The 23,374-nt window shown below is 40.8% G+C and overlaps 1 protein-coding gene across 2 annotated transcripts in view; it reads left to right on the forward strand.

The window, feature by feature from the left end:
• The window catches only part of plpp3 (phospholipid phosphatase 3), a 28,251-nt gene extending 25,889 nt beyond the window's left edge, over window positions 1-2,362 (forward strand). The window contains exon 7 of one of the 2 annotated variants that reach the window (XM_085348585.1): window positions 394-2,362. In XM_085348585.1, the coding sequence (XP_085204711.1) occupies window positions 394-522 (129 nt within the window). In that variant the 3' untranslated portion in view covers window positions 523-2,362. The remainder of the gene's footprint in view (window positions 1-393) is intronic. The other variant, XM_085348584.1, reaches the window with a different exon arrangement.
• The last annotated feature ends 21,012 nt before the right edge of the window (window positions 2,363-23,374 follow it).

Genomic DNA, 23,374 nt, shown 5'->3' on the forward strand with positions numbered 1-23,374 from the left:
GCATCACACTTTTTCAGATATCTACAAGCCAGACCGTTTATTCATTCCCATATTTCAAGCTCAGGTCCTGTACCAGAATCTACACTTTTAGAAACTATTCTACAACTTAATCCGACCAATAGAGGGCTGACTTCTCTGCTGTACAATAAAATGTAATACTTCACACATATCTTGGAATCAGACATCCTTGAAATGCCTCTGTAAGACTGACTAAAGCATAGTCAAATCAAATGAGATAAGTTAAACACGGTATATGTAAATTAAAACAGTAACTTGGCTGTCCTTCACTGTGTGCCATTTGCATTAAACCAGCACTGCGAAACTTTTTTTTGCACACAATCCAATCTTTGTTTAGTTCTCTTTTCACATCTTATCTCACTTTGTGTCCACCAGGTGTTCTATGTGTCAGACCTGTTCAAGCCAAGGGTGAAGCCGGCCACACCCCCGCCCTCCCCGATTAAGAAGGAGCTGCTCCCTTCATCTGACATCATTGAGAGAAACAACCACCACAACATGGTGTGAGGGAGCCCACATCGTCTTGTGACTGAGGAGCCAATCGCAGCACTGCTCACCTCCCATCGGACAGTAGAATGTAGCGACAAGAGACAATTGCTGCTTGTTGAATGGCATCCTCCGCCCTTTTGCAGTGCCCCAGCTGGAGGCACTTTGTGGACTAGGGTATCAGATTTGAGATTTGCACTTCAGAGTCCACTCTCACTATCCAGACTTATTATTTACTATAACTACTAATCAGCATTTGAGCCCATCCTTTTGAGCACAAAAAAAAAAAAAGAATTGGAAGCTGAAAGACAAAATTAATTAAGAAGATGATAACTTGATAGACAGAGCTAAGGGTGGAAAAAAAGGCAAACCCCCTGCCTAGGGAGAGAGGGATTTCCAGTGAAGCTTCCTCCCCAAACTCTCTGTGGCCTTGGAACAGCAAAGGAAAACAACTTCCTTACCTAAGGGAAGGAAATTACTGCAATAATTAGCAGCGTAGAAATGATAACAATATAGAAAAATATAACTTATAGCACTGTTTTAACTCCATTGTCCATTATCACCACTTGCTGCCTGAGATGTCTGTCTGAAAAGATCTTGATCATGCTGACATAATGAGACAGAAATATTGACTCCGAGAAGCAAAACAAACCCAGGTTGGTAGTTTCATACTAGACTTCATATGTGGGGGAAACATAGTTTTCATAATAGAAACTCTGTATCTACAGTCCACTGTATGGATCACACACTGATCTTAGTAGGCCTTTATAACAGGCTACAGAGGAGTCCTTTTATTTCAAATCTTAGGCCCTGGAAAGTCAGGCCCTCTGACCTCATTGACCTCTGTCTCCAGATCAGCACATCAAGCTTTTTTTAGTGGATTTCAGAGTGGCCCAAGCCCGGGATGTTGCATTTTTGAGAGTTAGATGAAGTAAAGGGGGTTAAATTCTATGGAAGGATGGGGGCAGACCTCACAGCACCCGCCTGCCTGTACAAAAGGCGTGGCTGTGCCACCACTTCTTGGTGATGGGGCTATTCTCTGTAGCTTCCTAAACCAGAAGGTGATAGGTGGGTGGAATGAAAGGGTGTGGTCTGTTACCATGCACAGAGGGTGATTTACAGCAAAGCTGGCACATTATTTTGGGATGATTTGGGCTCTTTCCGCTGGCAGGGAGGGGCTCTCACCCACTCAATCACTCATTGGCAGTGGATGTCTGTCTCTCAAAGTGTGTGTGCGAGTGTTTGCATGTGCGTGTGCATTCTTATCTTGGTATGCTCGTGCTTGTTGTCAGTGTGATTGCGTGTGTTCGTTTGAATGTGCCCTGTGAAAAGGAGCCCCCTCTTGATAAACTGTGTCAAATGACAAGCGTGAATGTGTTCCACTGTATGTCTGAGAGCAGGTGAGTTATAAAAACTGTGGATCTAATATTTTTATTCTCTGCTAAGAAGCATCTTTAACCTTGTATGTTTATAGCCTGTCCTGTGTAATCACTAACAGTTGTACAGTACAGCATACAGAAGTCCTTTTTATTTACAGCCAACTCAGATATCCTCCAACAACACACTCCGCCATGTTGCACATCTTTCTCATTGTATAGTCCGTCCTATCATTTTACTCTCTCTTTTTTATAAATATATAAATAATGTATAGATCACTAAAATTAACCCTGTAAGATATTGTTTCTTAACATGTTTAGATATATCCACTATACAGACCTGTGTTCTTTACAAAATGTTGCTTAAAAGCATCGATTGACAGATTTTTGTATTTAGATAAATAAACTATTGTAGATTGTAATAGTTACATTTGTAATATGCTAAAAAATACACCCCCTACTTGTATTAAAATTCATAGTATTTTTGTATTGTCTTGTCCTCTTTTGTACAAAATAAATAGCAGTAATGGTGTTTTTTCTGCTATATGTACTTTGCTTTATTACATGTGCTTTTCAATAAAAAAAACAGCTCATATGAACACACTTTTGGAGTTTGGTATGTTTTCCCTGACAGATGGATTTGATGTTTTTTTTTTTTAATTTGAAATTGGCAGTTCACAAGGCTTGCCATTTAGGATCTGCCCAGACTGAGTCATCTGGCCATCCTCAAGTTCTTACACCTGCCAATTTCTCCTGCATCCATCATAGGCAACTATGTGAGTCAGCTGTTCCATTATTTCCTGATGTATCCCAGAACTGGACATTCACTAGACTATAAACTAAAATTATGTAAAGATTTGGGTCACCATGTGCATTTCAGAGAGGCCAGCCATGAGAAAAGAAGCTGTTGAAGTGTTAATTTGTCAGTGAAAACACATTTAGAGGAAGACTCGTCTCAGGGGGTAGAACAGATTATCTACTAATCAGAAGATTGGTGGTTCGATCCCTGGCCCTCCACTCCATGTACTTAAGTGTACAAGATGCTGAACCCCAAATTACTTCCAAGACATCTATGGGAGTATGAGGCTTGTAGTAGTGGCTGCTTGGTTACAGTATAAAGGTGCTATATAAGTACAAGTCAGGAGCAATTCATGTAATATATAATAATAGTGAATGACACTGATAATGAGTAGTTTAACCAAGAATTAGTTTATTGATTTTGATATGAATTGCCTTAAACTGCAGTCCTGCTACATGAATTATAGCTGATCTCAATGCCAGCACACATAAGCTGATACCCATCTGTCCCTATAATTGGAAAATCTGATATTTAATTGCTTGAATTGCCTCACAATGCTGTGATTGCAGCCATCCCCCAACTCTCTGTGACTTCATAATGTCACTTTTATTTACTGCAAATAGTATTTCACCACCAATTTAGGTATTGCTCATCAATGCTGGTGCACAGTAAGACAGTGACTCACCTTTAAGGTTATACTCAGTATCTTCCATTGGCCCACTTTCTTTTGCCAATAACTCTGCATGAATGCAGGCACAACATAAAAATGCACGCTGAGAAAAGGCCGAAGAAGTGCTTGTGAGTTCATGACCTCAGAGGCTGGCGTCATCAAGTGCGTGTGCGTGTCTGTGTTTATTCCAAAGCAAAAAGAGAAAAGAGTAGAGCAGAACACTGTGTGCTTTTGACAGAAGAAATATGTGTTTAATGCAAAGGCTACAGATTTCTTCATGCACAACATGGCCAACAAACAAAACAAGAAAGAAAGAAAGTGCATAACTGGTGCTTAAATGAGACCAAAGTGTTGAAAAGCAATTATTCAGAGCCATCACTTGACTGATGTCATCATTATTGTGGCATGCATTTCCCCCCCTCAGTGTCTTGTAAAGTATTGTCTTACAGCTGGTCTGAGGTCAGTTGTAAAGAATATAGCACCAAATGGATACTGCTGGTGAACAGCTGGTAGACCTGGGGTCAGCCATGCATGGCTGTAATAGTAGAGCGCCTGCTGCTGAGGCGAAGAGGCCCATGTTGTGGTCGTGTTTGGCAGCAGCAGAGCAGAACTGCAGAACTGGCAGAGGGCTGTCACAGGGAGGCCAAGGCATTACACAGATCTGTACCTCTCTCTCAGTGTGCTGGGTGTGTGTCACCTCACCATGGCAAGCTGTAGTACATCCTTCTTGCTCTGTTTACTTTTACTTATTACTCATGTTTTACTCATGTTTTACATGAATAATAAGTAAGTGCTTTTTACTCTTGTTTTACTTGAGTAAGTAATCACTGATACGCCCACTCTCCTCTAAAACGCGAACAATTCTGTATCACTGTTGGAACGTCAAACCCTTTTGGTAATGTTGACATTGTAACTCTTGTTAAATGGATTACGTCTTCCTCTGTGGGCTGAGAAATATCTCCACCCAATGTCTTATAAAAGCTTTTCACAACCTAATTTGGATAAACTCAATAATGTGTGGTGGCTGTATTAAAAACAAGGCTTTTTCCCCCTCCACCGTTTCCAAAAGGTTTATACTTCAATGATGCACAGATTTCAGCATCGATACAGGGAATTATGAAAAATGATGGAATATGAAACCTGTTTGAGTTATAAAGCTAATTAGACTATATTTGGATACACTTGGATGTGGAGAATAAGAGTTATTTGCTTGCTGGCACTTGCCAGGAGCAAGTTAGCTTTGTTCTGCACTGCTGGACCTTGTTAGAAATTCCAGCGTAATTGAAGTGGAGAATCTTTCCTTTATAACAGATTGGTAACATATGCAAGCACATGCAGTGTACTGAATGACTAAAAGAAGACATCACGCACTGAAAGCAGTTTACTGGTAGGTAAAGTAAGGCAGCAATGTGAGAGAAATCATTTTCAATTTATAATTGTGAACCAGAATGTGTAAAAGTGGTTATAGTGGCTTTCTACTGGTTATCCAAAGCAGGGCTTACTAACAGACTTCTTTTCTTGCAATCAAGTGGTCACAGTCAAAATGCCCTGAGCAAAATGGCCACTGACACACATGATATAAAAAGCATCACATCACAACAAGAGCGCTACTGTAGGTGGCTTTGGTTTGGTTTGACTGTTTCAAGAGAGTGTGTGAGGGCGATGGAGCAGAGCTGCGGTGAGGGTGGTACCTCCAGGAGTGCCTTGAGCAAGCTTGGAGCTCAGAGGGTCTTTTCTCTGCAGGGAACTGAGTCCGGGGAAACACACGAGCTGACCGGCCAAAGAAGAGCGACCTGGGCAACACTTCCCTGAGGTAAATGTAAAGGACTCCCCGCAGCCAAATGTTTACACTGAGGCAGTGTCTGTTTTGCAGGTTTTAAGCACACGTGAGGCGTGTAGACATAATATAACACACCCATAGGGGAAACTATAAGAAAGAATAAAAAAGAGAAAGGGCTAAGAGTTTTTACTGCACTGAGTTGAAAATGATTATTGGAATACTTACCTGCCTCCAAAAATTCTGAAACATAAGAAAATGAATGACAGTACATTAGCAACAACATTCTTGTTTACCTGCCAGTCCTGCGCTTCAGTGCCAGAGACAGCTTCTCATAACAAATATCTCCTAACCCCCCCCCAAAAAAACACTGATAATGGGCAAAATGGAGCAGCCTCTAAATAAATGACAAGAAGAAGCATTAACCCAGTTTTTCATAAATCTACAATATTACATGCATATCACTGATTAAAATAAGTCCACAGTGGAGTGAAGGATGAAGCTATCATTCAATAGGCACATGTGGAGCCAGCATGAGGATTAATATCTAGGATTAATACCCTGTTTTTATGATGATGATCCTAGACTAGGACACTGTGTCTTTGTCTCAGCTGGGGAGATAATTTAACACTTTTTTGATGAAACCTCAATCCAGTGAGTGTTAAATGGAGCTCGATGTGATTCTGGCATTAATTGACACAGACCGGAAGAATGGATTAACCTATTTATTGTGCTCCAGTTTTTAAGGTTTTAGATAAGTGTGCAATATATGGGCAATCAGTGCATAACTCTGCTGAGAAATATTCAGTTTGTTTGTGTTTGACAGGGTTTTAGCCTTGATGAAAACATCCATCTGCCAGTAAAGCCACAACTTTGGTCCAGACTGATAGATCTCAACAGTGATTGAGTTTCCATATTATGTACAGACTGCACACTACTTTGAGACTGTCTGACCTTTATCTCAAATACCTCACTGACACTCAGGCATTCAGACAATGAATCCTAGTGACTTTGGGAGTATTTTCCTCTGAACCCATATTTGTGAGTTTAAGTGTAATATGTCATCACCCTGGTACATTCGGTTTCCTTCAGAATTTTTTTGCTGTACTTTCTCTTAATTGCTAATATTAATGAAAACAGCTATACTTAAGAAAGGGTTTTGGTTTTTCCAGCAGTGTACAGTGGGTGTCACAGCTCTGTTCTGGGACTTCCCCACCCTTTCTCGTGCATACATTCAGGAGGCGGAGAGTCACGACATTATGACAGAAACAGGAAAGCAGAAGTGGGTCTTGAAGGGGGTTGCAAAACCAGTCACAAATGCACAGCTACAGCAGGCAGGCTAAGGTCTCATGGTATGGTTTTTGTTGCTACTACTGTCATTACAGTGATGGGTTTCAGTTTTGCAATCCTGTGTTTTGTGGTTTATACCTTGATTTAGTTTTACTTAAATCGACATCCCTTATCTCATTTTTCTGTTAGTGCCCGTTCCCCCACGTGAGTCATTTTGTCTTTGTGGTTAGTGTTTGTCTTTTGGTTAATTCCTGTTTAATTTCAAGGCTGGTTTTCATTCATGTCTTGCATTAGTGCGACTTCTTCCTCTGTGACTGCCCGCCCTACCCTAATTGTTCTCAGTAGCTTCCACCTGTGTCTCCTTCACCTTCTGTTTGTTAGTATTTAATCAGCCTTTAGCGTGTAGGTCCCTCTTTGTGCTCACGAGATTGTTTCTTCTTGCTTCTCATGTTTTCTGTTTATGTTCCTTGTATTATATTTAATAGTCTCAGGGTGTTAAACATCACCAAGGCTGCTGCTGATGGAACAATCCACTAGATTCTCCTGTATCTAAATGAAATAATAATAAAATAATCCTGATGACTTTTCTAGTCTTACTGACCTAAACACTTACAGCACACACTTTTAGCAGTGCTTTTCCTATAAAACACATTCATAATGCTGAGCGAATCCAGATTAAATACTGTGGGCATGTTTAACTCACTTCACAATACAGTCCTCAGGTATGCTGTGAAGGTGTTAAACATGCTTTAAATGCATGTGGCATTTCAGTCCTAATGGCATTTGGACTGAAAACATGTTAGCCTCCAGGTCTATGGCTGTCAGCTGCAACTGTCAACACACTTGACTATAATAGATTCTAAAACACACATTTGTAATTTTCTGTCTTACTTCTAAAATGTCACTTTTTCATGGACATGAAAGTATCTGCTCTTTTCACGCACACAATAGAATTACCCTTATGTGAGATAGCGTCTGTGCCCGGTTAGGGAGCTGGATGGAAAAAGAGCGTGAGGAGAGGGTAGGATAGAAAGTTAATAAATTTCGCAGATGTCAGCTGTACATGGAGGCAACAGGTGATTATGTCATCTTCACATAAAAGGCCTCTGTGTCTTCCTCCCCCTGTTGCTCCTTGTTTCTCATCCAAAATTCTTCTCAGCATGCGTTAGAAAGCCACATTTCTCATCGTCCTTACAAATCCCAATTTCTAGGTTTGCGCTTAAAAATGTGGCCTTATTTCCTAACCTAAATGCCACTGTCTTAGTACTCTTACTTCCACTTGTGACACACTGTATGGAAAACACATCTTCCCCCTCCCATCTGCCCCCTTTCTTGGCCCATGTGGACAAATAGACAGGTCAAAAAAGGAGCAGCGGGATTTGGTTGCTCTGAACTTTTTTACAAGACATGATCTTTACAGCTGAAAAAGTTTTATTGATCGTTACTTTCATTTTTTTCTCAGTGAGACAGAAATTATTGTACCAAACACTGGTGGAGAAACTTTAAATGGAAAAACATACTGACATCTTGGCCTTTTAAAATGAGCGTGCACGCACACACAAACACGCACACAGGCAAACACTCTCTGATGCAGTCAGACAGCTAGTGTATGCAGAGGCAGGGTTTCTACCAAGAATCAGCTTTCACCTGTCAAGTGTCTTTCGAAGAGAAGAAGGATTGAAGAGATGGAGAAGAATGGAGAGGAGGAAGGCAGACGAGTGAATACTGAGAAGGAAATGGGGTTGGATGACTAAGATGCATGCCTTTATAATCCTTTAAATGCACAAAATAGAATTAGGCTAACAGCCTTTTTCTCTCTTCAAGGTTGCCAGAAAAACAATTTTGTCATACAGCCAAACTTGCTTAAACCCTTACAGTTCACCTGCTCACGCAACACTCTGCTGAAACCCATAAACGCTTCATTGTATGTGTGTGTGCTGCCACATGCACACACAAAAACAGAACCCACAGAGGAATTCTCCTGCGGTGTGGAGCCACGGGGTGCTTATTAGGAATCAGAACATAGCTCAGTACCTCTGGCTGTGATCCAGAGGCTGCTGCCTGATTTACTGGTCATCCGTGTTAGTGTGCGTCTGTGCAGCATTTTTGTATCTGTTGTGTCATCCTGCTAGGAGCCAACTGTGAGGTCAGCGCCCAGGGACCATGCATCTTGCTGACAAAGAGCTGAGTACCTGCTCCAGACATTTGGTCCATCCATCATACTCATAAAGCTGTGATATTCTCTTGCAGGAATTTACAGGAATATGTGTGTCTTTAGGGTGAAATCTGTAACTGACCATTTACCATAAAGTAGCTTGTGACCCAGTTATAGTATCAATATGTCTTTCTCTGCTACAGACAGAGGGCAACAAAGATGAGTTAAGATTTGGAATGCACTAGACTGGGACAGAATTGGGAAAGCTCCCACAGGTCCTCTAACACTGATGAATATCTGGTCTCACACATGCATGAGTATGTTTGCTTGTATGTATTGTTATTCATAGCTTGGCTAAACAGTCATTTTTGAATTTCTCTGAAAATTGGTGAAGTTTTTTGAGATGACTCTCCCAACATATGTGATTAAGACTGTTTGCTCAAAGGGGTTCCAAATGTTTTTGATGTAAAGTGTTTTTGTTTTTTCATATACACGTATGCCTCGTAGTGACTGCCAGGGTAAAAAATTGCAGGATTGCGGTGGCCAATTGACAGTTTCTTAAATCTTATCAAAATATGCAGATCAAGTGAGGAGTATGGAAGTAGAGAGGAGATTAGGTAGACGTCAGCTTGCATATGTCTCTGCTTGGTTTTTTCCCCCCGTAACTACTAAACCACAGCTTACGTATCTGAGTTACAAGAAATAGTTCAACCACAAGGACAGGACACTTGCATATGCCCCCTGACGTGTGCAGATGCTACACGTAATAAAACAGAGTGAGTCAAACTGAAAGATAAAAGAGACACCATTTTCACTGCACATTCCCCATCCCTGCTGAAGACTTTAATTGAACACAGCTACAGAAATCCTGAGGTGTGGTACAGGGTTGTAAACTGTCCACAGCCAAATGGGGGTTTGTTGTCTTTCTGAGGCCTCCAGAGCAACAAGATAATGTCTCCTCTGAGAGCCTGAACAATAACTGTCAATGAGTGTTTTATGGCCTCTCTGAGAGACAATGTCATTGATGTCTTTATTGCCTTCACATGTTGAACGACTCGATTTCTAAGTGAGAAAAATAGTCTACTCCTCCGATGCCATGACTGCTGACAGGCTGACATATTATTAAGTAGACATACTTTCCAAATGTGAATTTTATTACCTTCTGTGTTTTGCTGTTAATGCTTACACTGCAACATGTATGTCAGGAGCAGTAGCATGATTGCTGTCAAATTGATAGGCATAATTATATAGTGGTAATTATTGTAAACAAATGAGAATGTACTTCGAGATAATTGTTATTTCAATTGTTTTCTTTCCCCCTCAAAGTTAAACCGCACTATTTCTTCCTGACACAAACAGGATGTTGTTAATTGCTCTGTTTGTGCTGGAACAATAGCATGTCTCGTCTCTCTCATGCATTTTTCACACATTCTTCTCTCTGTGTATTTATGTGTGTTTTGCTCTTTTGCAACCAAACCCAGCTACATTTTAAAGCAAAACACGCATGTCTACACGAGACATTTCAGTTGGTTTTAGGAAAAATAAAAAACGGATAGCTCACTGCCTCAATTGGTCATGTGCCATTTAAAAAAATTATTACTTAAAGCAGCGGTCACCAACAGTGTTGGTCAAGTTACTTGAAAAAAGTAATTAGTTACTGATTACTGATTACTTCTCAAAAAAAGTAATCCCGTTACTTTACTGATTACTTGTTTTCAAAAGTAATTAATTACTTAGTTACTTAGTTACTTTTAAAAAACATGATACACTACCTGAATGCTTGATAAAGCAATAGACCTTTTGGGCCAATGCTATTTTTTCTGCATAATCCATCATATAAAAGTGAATCAAATGGAAAAGTGTCTTTTTAAAAAATTGTTTATTACTTTTAATCTTAACTTTATAAACAGTGCATCAAACAAAAATTAAATTAAATTCAACAGTCTTTGACTTTAATAAATTTGTTTAACATTTGAACATATTTCTGCACATTACACCATATTTTAAGAAAATAAAGGCTTAAACTGTATTTCTGCATACTCCAGCATATAACATAAATTATTTTTGTGTATACACACATCTTTTCATATAAATAAAGCAAAAAATAAATAAATAAAATTAACAAAAACATCTTTTAACAGTTGGTAAAGTGCAGAGAGGCATAATATTGAGATTACAAAAACAGAAAATGCTATTGCATGCTACATTCAGGCTGTTAATCCAGTCTCAGTTTGTGGCAACCCTGAAAAAGACCTATGTTTTATTGTTTTCTTTTGGACTGAAACAGTGGTTATATCGCATCAGCAGAAGCTTCTCAAACCTTCTATCAGACATTCTGTTCCTTTTTGGGGAAAGCATCAATCCACCTAAACTGAACAGCCGTTCCACTGGTGCACTGGATGGAGTTGGACTGTTGTATTTCATGTACATCTTTTTGAGATTTGGGAACTGATTCAGAATCTCAAGCTCATAGCCTGACCTTAAAAAGTCAGTTATTTCTTTTTCTGCTGAGAAGCTTTCTGTGGGCTGATTCTGAAATTCAAAAAAGTCCATTTCGGCTGGGCTGGCTGGGATTTGGGACACATTAGTGTTCTCAGTTGCAGGAGCAGCTTTACGACACTCTGTTATCAGGAGCTCCTTCACATACTCTCTCCTACGCTCATCTCTCAGCCAACAAAGTTTAAACTTGGGACAAGTGGCCGCTGCGAGAAGTCCTTCTTGGCTGTCCAGAACAGCATCAAAACGAGTCTTGATGGCCTGTAACATACAATATGATGCAACTAAGAATAAAATTATTTTACTGTATAATTACCTATTGTCAATATTTTGTGGGCTTTACAGCTCTAAACCATCTATATTTTCTATTATCAATACTGTATGAGATTTAATTTTGGCTGAGGCTTTTGTTGATATTATGATTAATATTCATGATTAATGATGATCAATGTCCCTGATATTTAACAAGGGGTGAATACTTGGTCTTTTATTCTATCATTTTAATAATTGTACCCACTGCTTAAAACAAAGTATAACATCCACCCACTGTGAATGGTATAATAAATTTAACAAATCCACCCAAAGCAATTAATAATAATCTTACCTTTACAATGACATCTGGAAGGCTGGCTGTCATTCTAGAGAGGTCATCTTTCAGGGCAAGGGTCTTTGACATCAGGCTTGTGAGTGTTGGCAGTAAAGCCCCGTAGGTGCACTCATCCCCTTGTAAGATGTCCAGAGCCACTGTCAGGGGCTTCATCACAGTACAGTACTCTTTCAAGAACTGGTACTCCCTTTCATTAAGGCACTTGATTCCCAGTTTTACATACAGGGGATTAAGTTCATTCAAGGGAATTGTGATGATTCTAGAAATGGCCTCATACAGGGAATTCCACCTTGTGGATGTCGGTACCATTAGTTTCCTCCGACTGACTTCCTCCACCTGTTCAGAGGCTAATGTTGATCGACTTGCTTTAGTCCAAAGAGCAGAACATTTTGCAATGCTACTCCTATATACAGCCTTGGTGTCTGCACAGGAATTTAGATGTTTGTCAACATCGCTTGTTGAAATCAAGTTAATTGTGTGCGATGCACATCTGTAGTGTGGAGGGAGGCTGAACTGTGCATCACCAGATGCAGCTGAAAGAGCTTCTATGACATCAGTAAAGGTCGGTTCCTCGTCATCACCTTCTTCATTTTCAGATTCAGACTCCAAATGACAGGGCTGACATACTCTGAATGCTTTGGCAAAATTGGATGCATTATCCGTTACAGTGGCAATAACTTTGCCTTGTAGTCCATATGATGAATGGATTTCTTCAATCTCTGCTCCAATTACATCATAGGTATGGCTGCCTCTAATTCTCTTGCATGCTAGAGCGGCCTTGTTGTGTTGTAATGTGGAATTAATCCAGTGAACTGTTACACCCATAAAACTTTTATTATTTACCGTCCAGATGTCAGCAGTGGTGGAAACAAACTCTGCCTCTTCGAGTGTAGCCTTCAAGTTAGAGTTCATTTTGTCATATTCTCTCTCAAGGTATCCTACAAATGACTTTCTCTGGGGCAGCTTGACACCACTTTTAGTTGGTATTTTTTCTACGATGCGTCGGAATGATTCAGAGTCAACAGTGGAAATCGGCAACATGTCCTCGACGATATAGGCAGCGACAAGCTTCTTCAGTTCAGCGGCACTAAGTCCTGTCGCTCTTACGTCTAGTTTAACCTGTTTAGCAGGAGTGGGTCCATCTGAGGTTTGCCCGGTGGAAGTAGATGTGGTAGCCACAGCGGTCACGTCAGTGAGGGGATCCTGGGGGTTTTCTGTCAATTTAACATTCTTGTGGCAGCGTGCTAGGTGCTTGCTCAGGTTGGAAGTGGAATTTTTCGACGTAGAAAGAAGTTTTCTTCCGATGCAGAGTGTACAACGTACGCTTATGTTTTTGTCGCTTTTTAAAGAGTCAAATTCAAAATAATGTCGGTATTTCCAAGTATTAAATGCTGCACGATCGTACTCTATCCCTCGCTCCATGTTTTCTATTGTTGACACACGAGCTACTATAGCCGTCGCACTCGCTTGCGTCATTGTCATGAGACATTCTCGCAAAAAGTTCACGGTTTTAGTAACGCAGTAACGCAGCGTTCCTACGGGAAAGTAAAGGTAATCTAATTACCGTTTTTGCAATAGTAATCCCTTACATTACTCGTTACTTGAAAAAAGTAATCCGATTACAGTAACGCGTTACAAGTAACGCGTTACTGCCCATCTCTGGTCACCAACCTTTCGTGCGCCACGGACCGGTTTATGTCCGCCAATATTGGATTGGCCTCCAAGGTGTCGCGGATAAATACAACAAAATAAAACCAGTACCGGCACCCAAAAAAGACTTATTCATAACGCACGGGAAAAGACCGAAACCGAGTTTACGATAAAAACGATTTAAAAAAATAACGATGAAAACCGATAAAAACCCTGAAGACCATATATTTCACACCCGAGCCTCAACTCTCGCGGCCCGGTACAAAACGACTGAAAAATTTCTCTTCTGTTTTTTTCTTCTCTCAACAGGTGATCCAGGTGATTTTTTTTAAGTGCCCTTTCTAACTGTCCATCCCCTCTGTTTTTCTATTTTCTTTCTTTCTTTCTTTCTTTCTTTCTTTCTTTCTTATCCCCCAGTCATGTCTGTCCCGTCTGAAACAACTGAAAATAAAATAAAAATAAATACATAATAATAATAATAAAGGTCAATCAATTAAATTAAATCAAGAATTTAAGCAACTGGTCAGATTCCATATTATTATTACTCTGAATGTTTCACGAATCTAAAAATCACTGTTCATCGCTTTAAGAAATTCTTACAAATCCAAACTGCCCATGGTTTTAAAAATAAACATTTCTATAGACAGAGTAAAACCCAGCTGTTGCTGACGTCCCTTTACAGATGTGTCTTATCTTTGTTGTTGATGGGAAAATGATTTTTGGCTGTTTAAAAAAAAATACAGAGCTTCAACTTGCTTGCCTATTACCAACTGTGTAATAGGCAAGTAATTTTATGGTAAGCAAGCCTGCAAAATGTTTGATTAATCTTGTCGCTCATCACATAGATAATGAGCAAGTCTGATGTTATTTTATATACACAATGTGTCTTTAGGGACACCAGTAAATAAACTGGTTCTTATATAGCACTGTTCTACTCTACCAGAGCACTCAAAGCATTCGGTACAGCTTGCCTCATTCACTCATTCATACAAGCATTTTTTTCTATGCTTTTTCTACACAAATGTTTGGTTTTTTTTGTAACATTCACACACATTGAGGCTCCCGTACATGCACTGGAGAGCAACTTGGGCTTAGTATTATTGGCATTTGGCATGCAGATTGGAGCAGCCAGGGATCAAACCACCAACCTTGGGATTAGTAGATGACCTGCTCTGTAGAGAGCTACATCCCACCACTGATGGTTATAAATGTATTGTTCTTGTCTAGAGAAACAGTTGTCATTACTTTAAACAAGGGGATTTAGGCATCAGAACTAAATGACAACTAGCTGATTAAGTTTAGGAAATTATCATGACTTGTTGGGTTATCATGACTAACCCTACATGTTCAAAAATGACACCAAAAGGTATCCAGCATGTCTGAATGTGACCAAACATCCATATTTTGGTAGGCTGAACTGTACTGAGATGATTACTTATCATTCTGTGTTGTATTAGTTATTCACTCGTGTGGATGCCACTTTACTGTGGCATGTCACTTTACTTTTTCAACTAGGAGGGTGGAAACTTTGTTGTCGAGAGACTTATCTTCTTGTTGGACTCACTGAGCATTCTTTGAGGAGGTTCATTTCTTAACACGTATGTTTTTATTTGGGAAAAGGGGGGAAAAAAGGGATTTTCCTGTCATCTTAAGCAGATTAAAAAGCATTCTATTTGAAAAGCAGCTTATCCCACAGGCAGTCTTTTTTACTGGAAGGTCAGTAGTTTGTATGTTTCCATGAAAACTGTAGTAGTATCCAAAGCCTGACTACCTTATTTATGTCATCATCTAAAAGATTTAGCCATCATTAGGTGGCTTGTTTTCTACAGAAAAAAAATGTAATTCCCAAGAAAATATTCTAGTCCACAGAAGCCAGGAATCACATCTGCAGTGTGTTGTTGTGCTGAACGAGTTACATGAACATCAGCTCTCTTACATGCACGCAGTTGTCTTTGCAGCGAAAAGAAAATAGAAACCAAGCCAAATCAACAAAGTAAAGAAGAGATGGTGTAAACAAGAGGAAGAAGAGCAAAACTAAGGGAGATAATTTGTTAAAACGATGGGATGTGTGGTAACAACTGTTCAAAGGATCTGAAGTTTCATGTTATGAAACTAGAAAATTATTAAAACCTGGAAAATGTGCAGATTTATGAAGTGTGGCAGATTTCTCTCCTTTGATCTCCCGCCCTTGCTTTCTTCAAGGATGCAGATGGTATTCGAGACTGAAAACAGGCCACTCACGGGTTACACATTGTTATTTCTTCCTCCTGCCCTTCATCTACCTTCAGCGCTGGTCCTTTAACTCCTCCTCCTCCTCCTCCTTACTCCCACTTGTCTTCCTGACATCTGGTTTCAATCTCTGTTGAGATTGCGAACCTAAGTGGTGCATCAACAGCAATCCCCTCCGTCTCCCTGTGACGTTGTGTTGCTCATTTCCCAGCAACCTTTAATGAAAGATTTGGTTAAGCAAGAATCTTGGGATGGATTGGGGGTTACAAACGTTTGTATCAGAATGTCATAAATAAAATGATGTTTTATATGAGTCCCCGCGGAGCGTGAAGAAAAGTTAAAGAAATAAAAACAAAATGAGTGGAGACAAACGGCAGGACACTGACCATGACCTTTAAAGAGAAAAGGTCAGAGATCACGATGGAAGACTATATGTTAGAGCTCATGGGTTAACAGGTAGAGCAGAGAGCAGTGGGATAAAAGGTAAAGAGTTGTTTATGGCTGTTGCTGCTGAAGAGGGCAGAGAAAGGGCAGACCTACATTATCTGGTCGAAGTAGTCTGTCTGTCTGTCTTGGCTTCCTGCTGTGACCCAACTCCTCCCCTCAGGTCTCTGTCTATTATCTATTGTCTGTCACTTTCTCTGTCTCTGTCTGTGGCTGCCCTCCACTGTTTGGGTCCTCAACACCCATAAATATTTTTTTTAGCTTAGCATTCATTGTTGCTATGTCAGCAAAATATTCAACAAAACATATAACACAATACAGACGGTGTCTCATCCGGTGATAGAACCTTCTAGTGCTGCCCTTCCCTAAAGTGTTTTTGCAAGCAAGAGGCAGATTCAGAAAAGTAAAAGCAGCAGAGGACAACATAACATAATGAAGTGCCACCAACCTTGGGATTAGTAGATGACCTGCTGCGTCCTGAGCTACATCCCACCACTGATGGTTATAAATGTATTGTTCTTGTCTAGAGAAACAGTTGTCATTACTTTAAACAAGGGGATTTAGGCATCAGAACTAAATGACAACTAGCTGATTAAGTTTAGGAAATTATCATGACTTGTAGGGTTATCATGACTAACCCTACATGTTCAAAAATGACACCAAACGGTATCCAGCATGTCTGAATGTGACTAAACATCCATATTTTGGTAGGCTGAACTGTACTGAGATGATTACTTATCATTCTGTGTTGTCTTTGTTATTCACTCGTGTGGATGCTGCATGGACTTGGCACCCAATTCTTTGTAAGCTATGTCACTTTACTTTTTCAACTTGGATGTCGAGAGACTTATCTTGGTAAATGGTAAATGGCCTGCATTTGTATAGCGCTTTTCTAGTCCATAGGACCCCAAAGCGCTTTACACTACATTCAGTCATTCACCCATTCACACACACATTCACACACTGGCGATAGCAAGCTACATTGTAGCCACAGCTGCCCTGGGGCGCGCTGACAGAGGCGAGGCTGCCGGACACAGGCGCCACCGGGCCCTCTGACCACCACCAGTAGGCAAACATGGGGTTAGTATCTTGCCCAAGGATATTTGGCATGCAGCCAGGATGCAGCCTGGGATCGAACCACCGACCTTCTGATTAGTGGCTGACCTGCTCTGCCACCTGAGCTACAGCCACCCCACTTATCTTCTTGTTGGACACAATGAGCATTCTTTGAGGAGGTTCATTTCTGAAAACGTATGTTTTTATTTGGGAAAGGGGGGAAAAGTGATTTTCCTGTCATCTTAAGCACATTAAAACGCATTCTGTTTGAAACGCAGCGGAGCAGCAGCAGGACAATATAACTTAATGAAGCAGCTTTCAAGTTTTGAACAGGCGCCAATGTGTTGAATTTAATTTATTACAATAAATAATCCTCCTTTTAATATGTAGTAATATTCAGGGACACTAAAATTAGGCTAACACAAGTTTATGTCAGACAAAGATTAACATTTTAATTAAGGCAATATATCAGTAAAATCCAATAAAATTATATTTCTCAACTAGCTACATTGCTGTATGTGTCAAGTGGTCCTAATCTGGAGTTTTGTGTTTCATGACACTAGCACAACTTTGAGTAAAGGCCAATTTTTACCAACCATCAGTGTCTGGTGCGAGCTGACATGGCTGGGATGCAAGGCATTATTGTTATTCAAACACTACATCAATGATACTGTATATCAGTATAGGTTCTCAGAGAAGCCCAGATTATACAAACAGAGATGTTGCATTAGCTTGAAAAGATGAGACATTCGGGAAAAAACTTTCAAAAAACCTTGTTTCGATTTCTTTGCTTGACTTCTAGTTTGATACAAACCGTGTCTGAGTGGAGATACCCATTGTTCTGATGTTGTTGTTTCTATACCTGTTGGAGAATGCTGCATCGTTCCCTTGGTGCCAGTGTTAAAATGGTGACTGTGCAGTTGGAGGGTGAGACGATAACCATTTTCAGATTTTTATTTTTCATTTTTTAGTGGTTAAGGCACTTAACACAGGCGGTTCTTCCCATTTATCTAACATAAATCTTCATTAAATAGAAAAGATTAAACAGTGTAACAGGCATAAAACAGTACTTTTGCACCATCAAGATGATTACCAACGAGATTTAAGCTGAAAGCTTGACATACTTTAGCATGACTTGCAATGTGTCCTTGAAAGTTTTGAGAAAACTTAATGAGTGGAAGAAAAAATAAATAGTTGCAGGCCAAACAAAAAAGAGAAGAAAGTCATGTCCTTAAAAAAGAGTGACTAATCTGCCTGACACAGGACCTGACATATGCATCTGGCTCTTCAGCTGATCCATCCATTGCTGAAGTCTCATCATCTCCTTTGAAGGATGGCTGTCAGGAAGCCATTCCTAATGAAGAGAAATGGGAAGAAATGACTGAGGTTGTCAGATTACACAAGAACTGTACTAAAAATTTGAGACAACAGGTCTGATGGAGTGATGAATCTAAACATGAATTTTTTGTCATCAGTATTTACAGAGATTTTTAGAAGAGAGGTACAACAGTGAGCGTCTATCTGCAAAACATAGCCGAGGTTCTGTAATCGTTCGGGGTTTGTGTTTCAGCCAGTGGTGTTGATGGAATTATGAACACAGAAATGTACTGTCAGATTTTTATCCATAGTGTAATACAATATGGAAAGCATCTGATTGATGGAAATAAGAAATTTAGGAAATAAGATGTGGACCCGAAAGTTAGAGAGAAAGAAGGGTGGATGCTTTTGCTAAGGATTGACACAGAACAGCATGTGTCCATTTTGAGGAATCTGAAGGTTTATGCTGAGTGTGTGTCCAGGTTAGGGCCCAGATCCAGCTGGGTAAAGTCCTGTTTCCTTTACCCCGTTTTGCAGGAAGCATTGGTCACCAACCCACAATCCTTCATGCACATACGGACATGCAGTTTCTATATGCAGGACTCAGTCGGAGCTCTCGTGGCTCTTACCTAAAGGAAGAGAAGCAAACGCAGAAGCACAGAGACACACAGAGAGACAGAAGCAGGGGCCTTCGAGCTGGGAAACGTAGCTCTGACAAGGAGAGCAGCTAAACTCAAGCAGAATGTGGGCCAAGTTCCCAGGAGAGAGTGTGTGTTTGATTTTTTTTTAATATTTATTCACAGAAGCACCATTTATACAGCTTGACCGGCGAGGTGAAATATGAATGCGATCTGCAGTAAGTCTGTTGAATCTCATGGCTCAGAGTGATTTAAACACATCTGAATGTCACTGCCTTTTTCTTGCAGCTGGCCATAAAACAAGATAGCAACAAACTGTCTGAGCAAAATGCCTCTCCAGACAAACTGTCTATTTAAATTGTGTAAAACATTTCGACATTTGTTTGTCTGACTGCCTGATGACAATTGTATTGTGAGAAGCGCCATTTAACCGTACTGCAAATCATGTACTTACTGTCCCTGTCAACTGAAGTATAACATATGGCAAACACATACTCCAGCAAAAGTATTTTTTAAGATAAAACATCTGTGATATTTCTCAACAGTTATCTCCTGTGATGTGAAAAAAATATGTTCAAACAGAAGAGGATAACTTTTTTCATATCTGAGGACATTTTTAAATGTTGAAACAGTGCTTGTAACATTTTTCATAATTTATTATTATATATATTAAAAATACATGGACTACACCCCTACATTTATCAAACCTTGAAATCTTGAAAATTATAATCAAGGTTTCCACATTAAGTTGTGCTGTGGTGGTTAGCACTGTCACTTCACGACAAGGAGTTCCTGGGTTCTCCCTGTGCCCCTGTGGGTTCTCTCTCAGTACTCTGGCTTCCACCCACAGCCCAAAGACATGCATTTTAGGTTGAGTGGCGATTCTTAATTGGCCCCTCTATTAGCCCTAAACAGATTGATGATCTATCGAGAGTATACCCATCCTCTCACCACAGAAAGCTGGTACAGACTCCAGCCCTCCCGGTGACCCTGAATTGGATAAGTAGAAGGGGGAGGGGTCTGCTTCTCTCCACCCCAGGGAAGAGGGTAACACTACCTGGGTCTGGGTGCAGTTTCCCACTCCAGGGGCAAGGGTACCTAGACCTGGGGTATAGAGTACGCTTGGGGAGTGTGATTGTGTGTACAGTGTCTATTTATGTCTGTCTTGCTTAGTTTGGTGACGAGATCTTCTTCTAAAACATTTATCTTATTTTATTTACATAACCAAGTTATTTTTTTCTATGAACCTCGTTATACTAGCTTTCTCTCTGTTAATATGTGGTGTCTGTGCTGTTTAATGATAAAAATCTAATGTCAGTCTCAGTAAATAACATCTTAAGCTCATCTTAAGTTTATTTAAACTGTATCTGATTATACAGTCATGTTAAAATGAAAGTACACCCTATTTCAGTCCTCTTGTTTTTGGGTATGAGGATATAATTTATCTGGTATTAGCAACCTCAGGCACATGACATATTACACTGTGCAATTATTTATTTAACAAACACTGAGCCGAAATACAGAAGTACTTCATACAAACTAAGTAAACAATTACTACCTTCATAGGAAGTAAGAAGGTATGTAGAAAGCAGACAGGTGCTGATAAGCACATGCACTTGACTAACTTTTCATAAGCTCGAGCACCTCTACAAACACAGAGGGTTTGGAAGTTTGCTGGTCTGGAAGATTCAGGTGTGTGTTAACATGCCACGCTGTCAAGCTGATTGTGAGATCATGGGTCTAGTCCACAGGTGTCCAACTCCAGGCCTTGAGGGCCGGTGTCCTGCAGGTTTTAGATGCTTCCTTGATCCAACACAGCTGATTTAAATGGCTAGATTACCTCCTCAACATTTCTTGAAGTTCTCCAGAGGCTGGTAATGAACTAATCATTTGATTCAGGTGTGTTGACCCAGGGTGATATCCCTTGAGGCCCTTGAGGCCTGGAGTTCGACACCTTTGGTCTAGTCCAATCAGCTTTCTGCCAGCCTTCTTTAGGCCAATCAGCCTTCACTCTGTGTACTTTAAATCTCACTACCCATCTGTCATTCTTCCTTGGAGTCAGCACCGTACAACCACCTCCTCCCTATCACCGCCTCTCATCACTCAGGCTCCATTCAAGCCTCCATCTTCATCTCCACCACCGGCATCTAGACTCCGGGGGATCCTGCCCTAATCTCTATCACCACTGAGATTCTGTTCTGTTGTTCTGGGCCATCGGGGTCTAACAACCAAATACCTCAAAATGAATTCTGTACATCATAACTCAAGTCCAGTTTCTTCTATTGATCTATCCTTATTGAACTGTGAGCAGTTGGTAAAGAGTTGTGGTGAAGGGTTGAGGTTTTGAGATTGTTTCGCAGCCACACAACTTGGGCACCTTGTTCCCAGGAGAGAGTGTGTGTTTGATTTTTTTTTTATATTTATTCACAGAAGCACCATTTATACAGCTTGACCGGCGAGGTGAAATATGAATGCGATCTGCAGTAAGTCTGTTGAATCTCATGGCTCAGAGTGATTTAAACACATCTGAATGTCACTGCCTTTTTCTTGCAGCTGCCATAAAACAAGATAGCAACAAACTGTCTGAGCAAAATGCCTCTCCAGACAAACTGTCTATTTAAATTGTGTAAAACATTTCGACATTTGTTTGTCTGACTGCCTGATGACAATTGTATTGTGAGAAGCGCCATTTAACCGTACTGCAAATCATGTACTTACTGTCCCTGTCAACTGAAGTATAACATATGGCAAACACATACTCCAGCAAAAGTATTTTTTAAGATAAAACATCTGTGATATTTCTCAACAGTTATCTCCTGTGATGTGAAAAAAATATGTTCAAACAGAAGAGGATAACTTTTTTCATATCTGAGGACATTTTTAAATGTTGAAACAGTGCTTGTAACATTTTTCATAATTTATTATTATATATATTAAAAATACATGGACTACACCCCTACATTTATCAAACCTTGAAATCTTGAAAATTATAATCAAGGTTTCCACATTAAGTTGTGCTGTGGTTGTTAGCACTGTCACTTCACGACAAGGAGTTCCTGGGTTCTCCCTGTGCCCCTGTGGGTTCTCTCTCAGTACTCTGGCTTCCACCCACAGCCCAAAGACATGCATTTTAGGTTGAGTGGCGATTCTTAATTGGCCCCTCTATTAGCCCTAAACAGATTGATGATCTATCGAGAGTATACCCATCCTCTCACCACAGAAAGCTGGTACAGACTCCAGCCCTCCCGGTGACCCTGAATTGGATAAGTAGAAGGGGGAGGGGTCTGCTTCTCTCCACCCCAGGGAAGAGGGTAACACTACCTGGGTCTGGGTGCAGTTTCCCACTCCAGGGGCAAGGGTACCTAGACCTGGGGTATAGAGTACGCTTGGGGAGTGTGATTGTGTGTACAGTGTCTATTTATGTCTGTCTCCACGTTGGGTGAGTGCTGAGTGTTTGTATATGTGTGCATGAGGGTGGGAATGGATGTCTGTATCTGTGTGTGCCTGTTTGTCTGTGTCTATATGTCAGGTCGGGTATCAGACGCCACCTCTCTGGGAACATCTCGGGCCCTCTAAGGTATGGAGGCCTATCTCCCCCCACCATTTCCCCTGCCAGTGGCAGACGCCCTCAGACATCGGTGCATTGGTGGTTCTTTGTGTCCGGGGATGGGCGTCCAGGTACGCACCAGCTCACTCCTGGTGGCTGCTTGTCGGGGCCTGGAGCCTGGGGCTCGCTTGGACCCCTTTGGGGGTGGGGTGCCCTCGGCCTCTTGGCTTGGGGCTCGGTCACTCTGGCACAGCTGGCTGCTGGCGGAGCTCACGGGCACGTCACTGCAACCCCCCCTGGCTTCTGCTCCGCAGCTGCTGAGTGACCCCTCATCTGGGGCTCTCCTCAGCTCTTTCTGGGAGAGTGGCACGGTTGCCCCTCTGTTGGTCTTCCTTGGTCTCTTGTGCTCTGAGGGCCTCTGGATGTCTAGAGCCTGGATCTTCTCCATACCTGCTTCATGCGCTGGAGGATGGGGCTATGGCCTCCCCACACCCTCTAGCAGATCATTACATGAAGGAACCTTTTAAAAACAAGTGTGTTCATGCTCACAGGTGTACACACGGGTGCTCACAGACACAAACTACACCCTTTTTGGCTGCTACCTCAAAGCACACTGTGCGCTGTCAGTGTTACGTGCTGCACAATAATATTCAATATTTAGTATTTACTGTTATATTCACATAGATCATCGCGATGATGTTGTTATTGCTCTCTTTTTTTGCTTGTTTTCTCTTTTTTCTTTCTCAACAGGTGATCCAGGTGATTGATATATGTATTTTTTGTCTGTTTGTTTTGTTGGTTTTTGTTTTTTGCCCTTTATCA

The sequence above is a fragment of the Diplotaxodon limnothrissa genome, linkage group LG23 (genome assembly GCF_057381915.1).
Source record: "Diplotaxodon limnothrissa isolate DT_005_m linkage group LG23, D_limnothrissa_male_GT1.1, whole genome shotgun sequence".
Lineage (NCBI taxonomy): Eukaryota > Metazoa > Chordata > Actinopteri > Cichliformes > Cichlidae > Diplotaxodon > Diplotaxodon limnothrissa.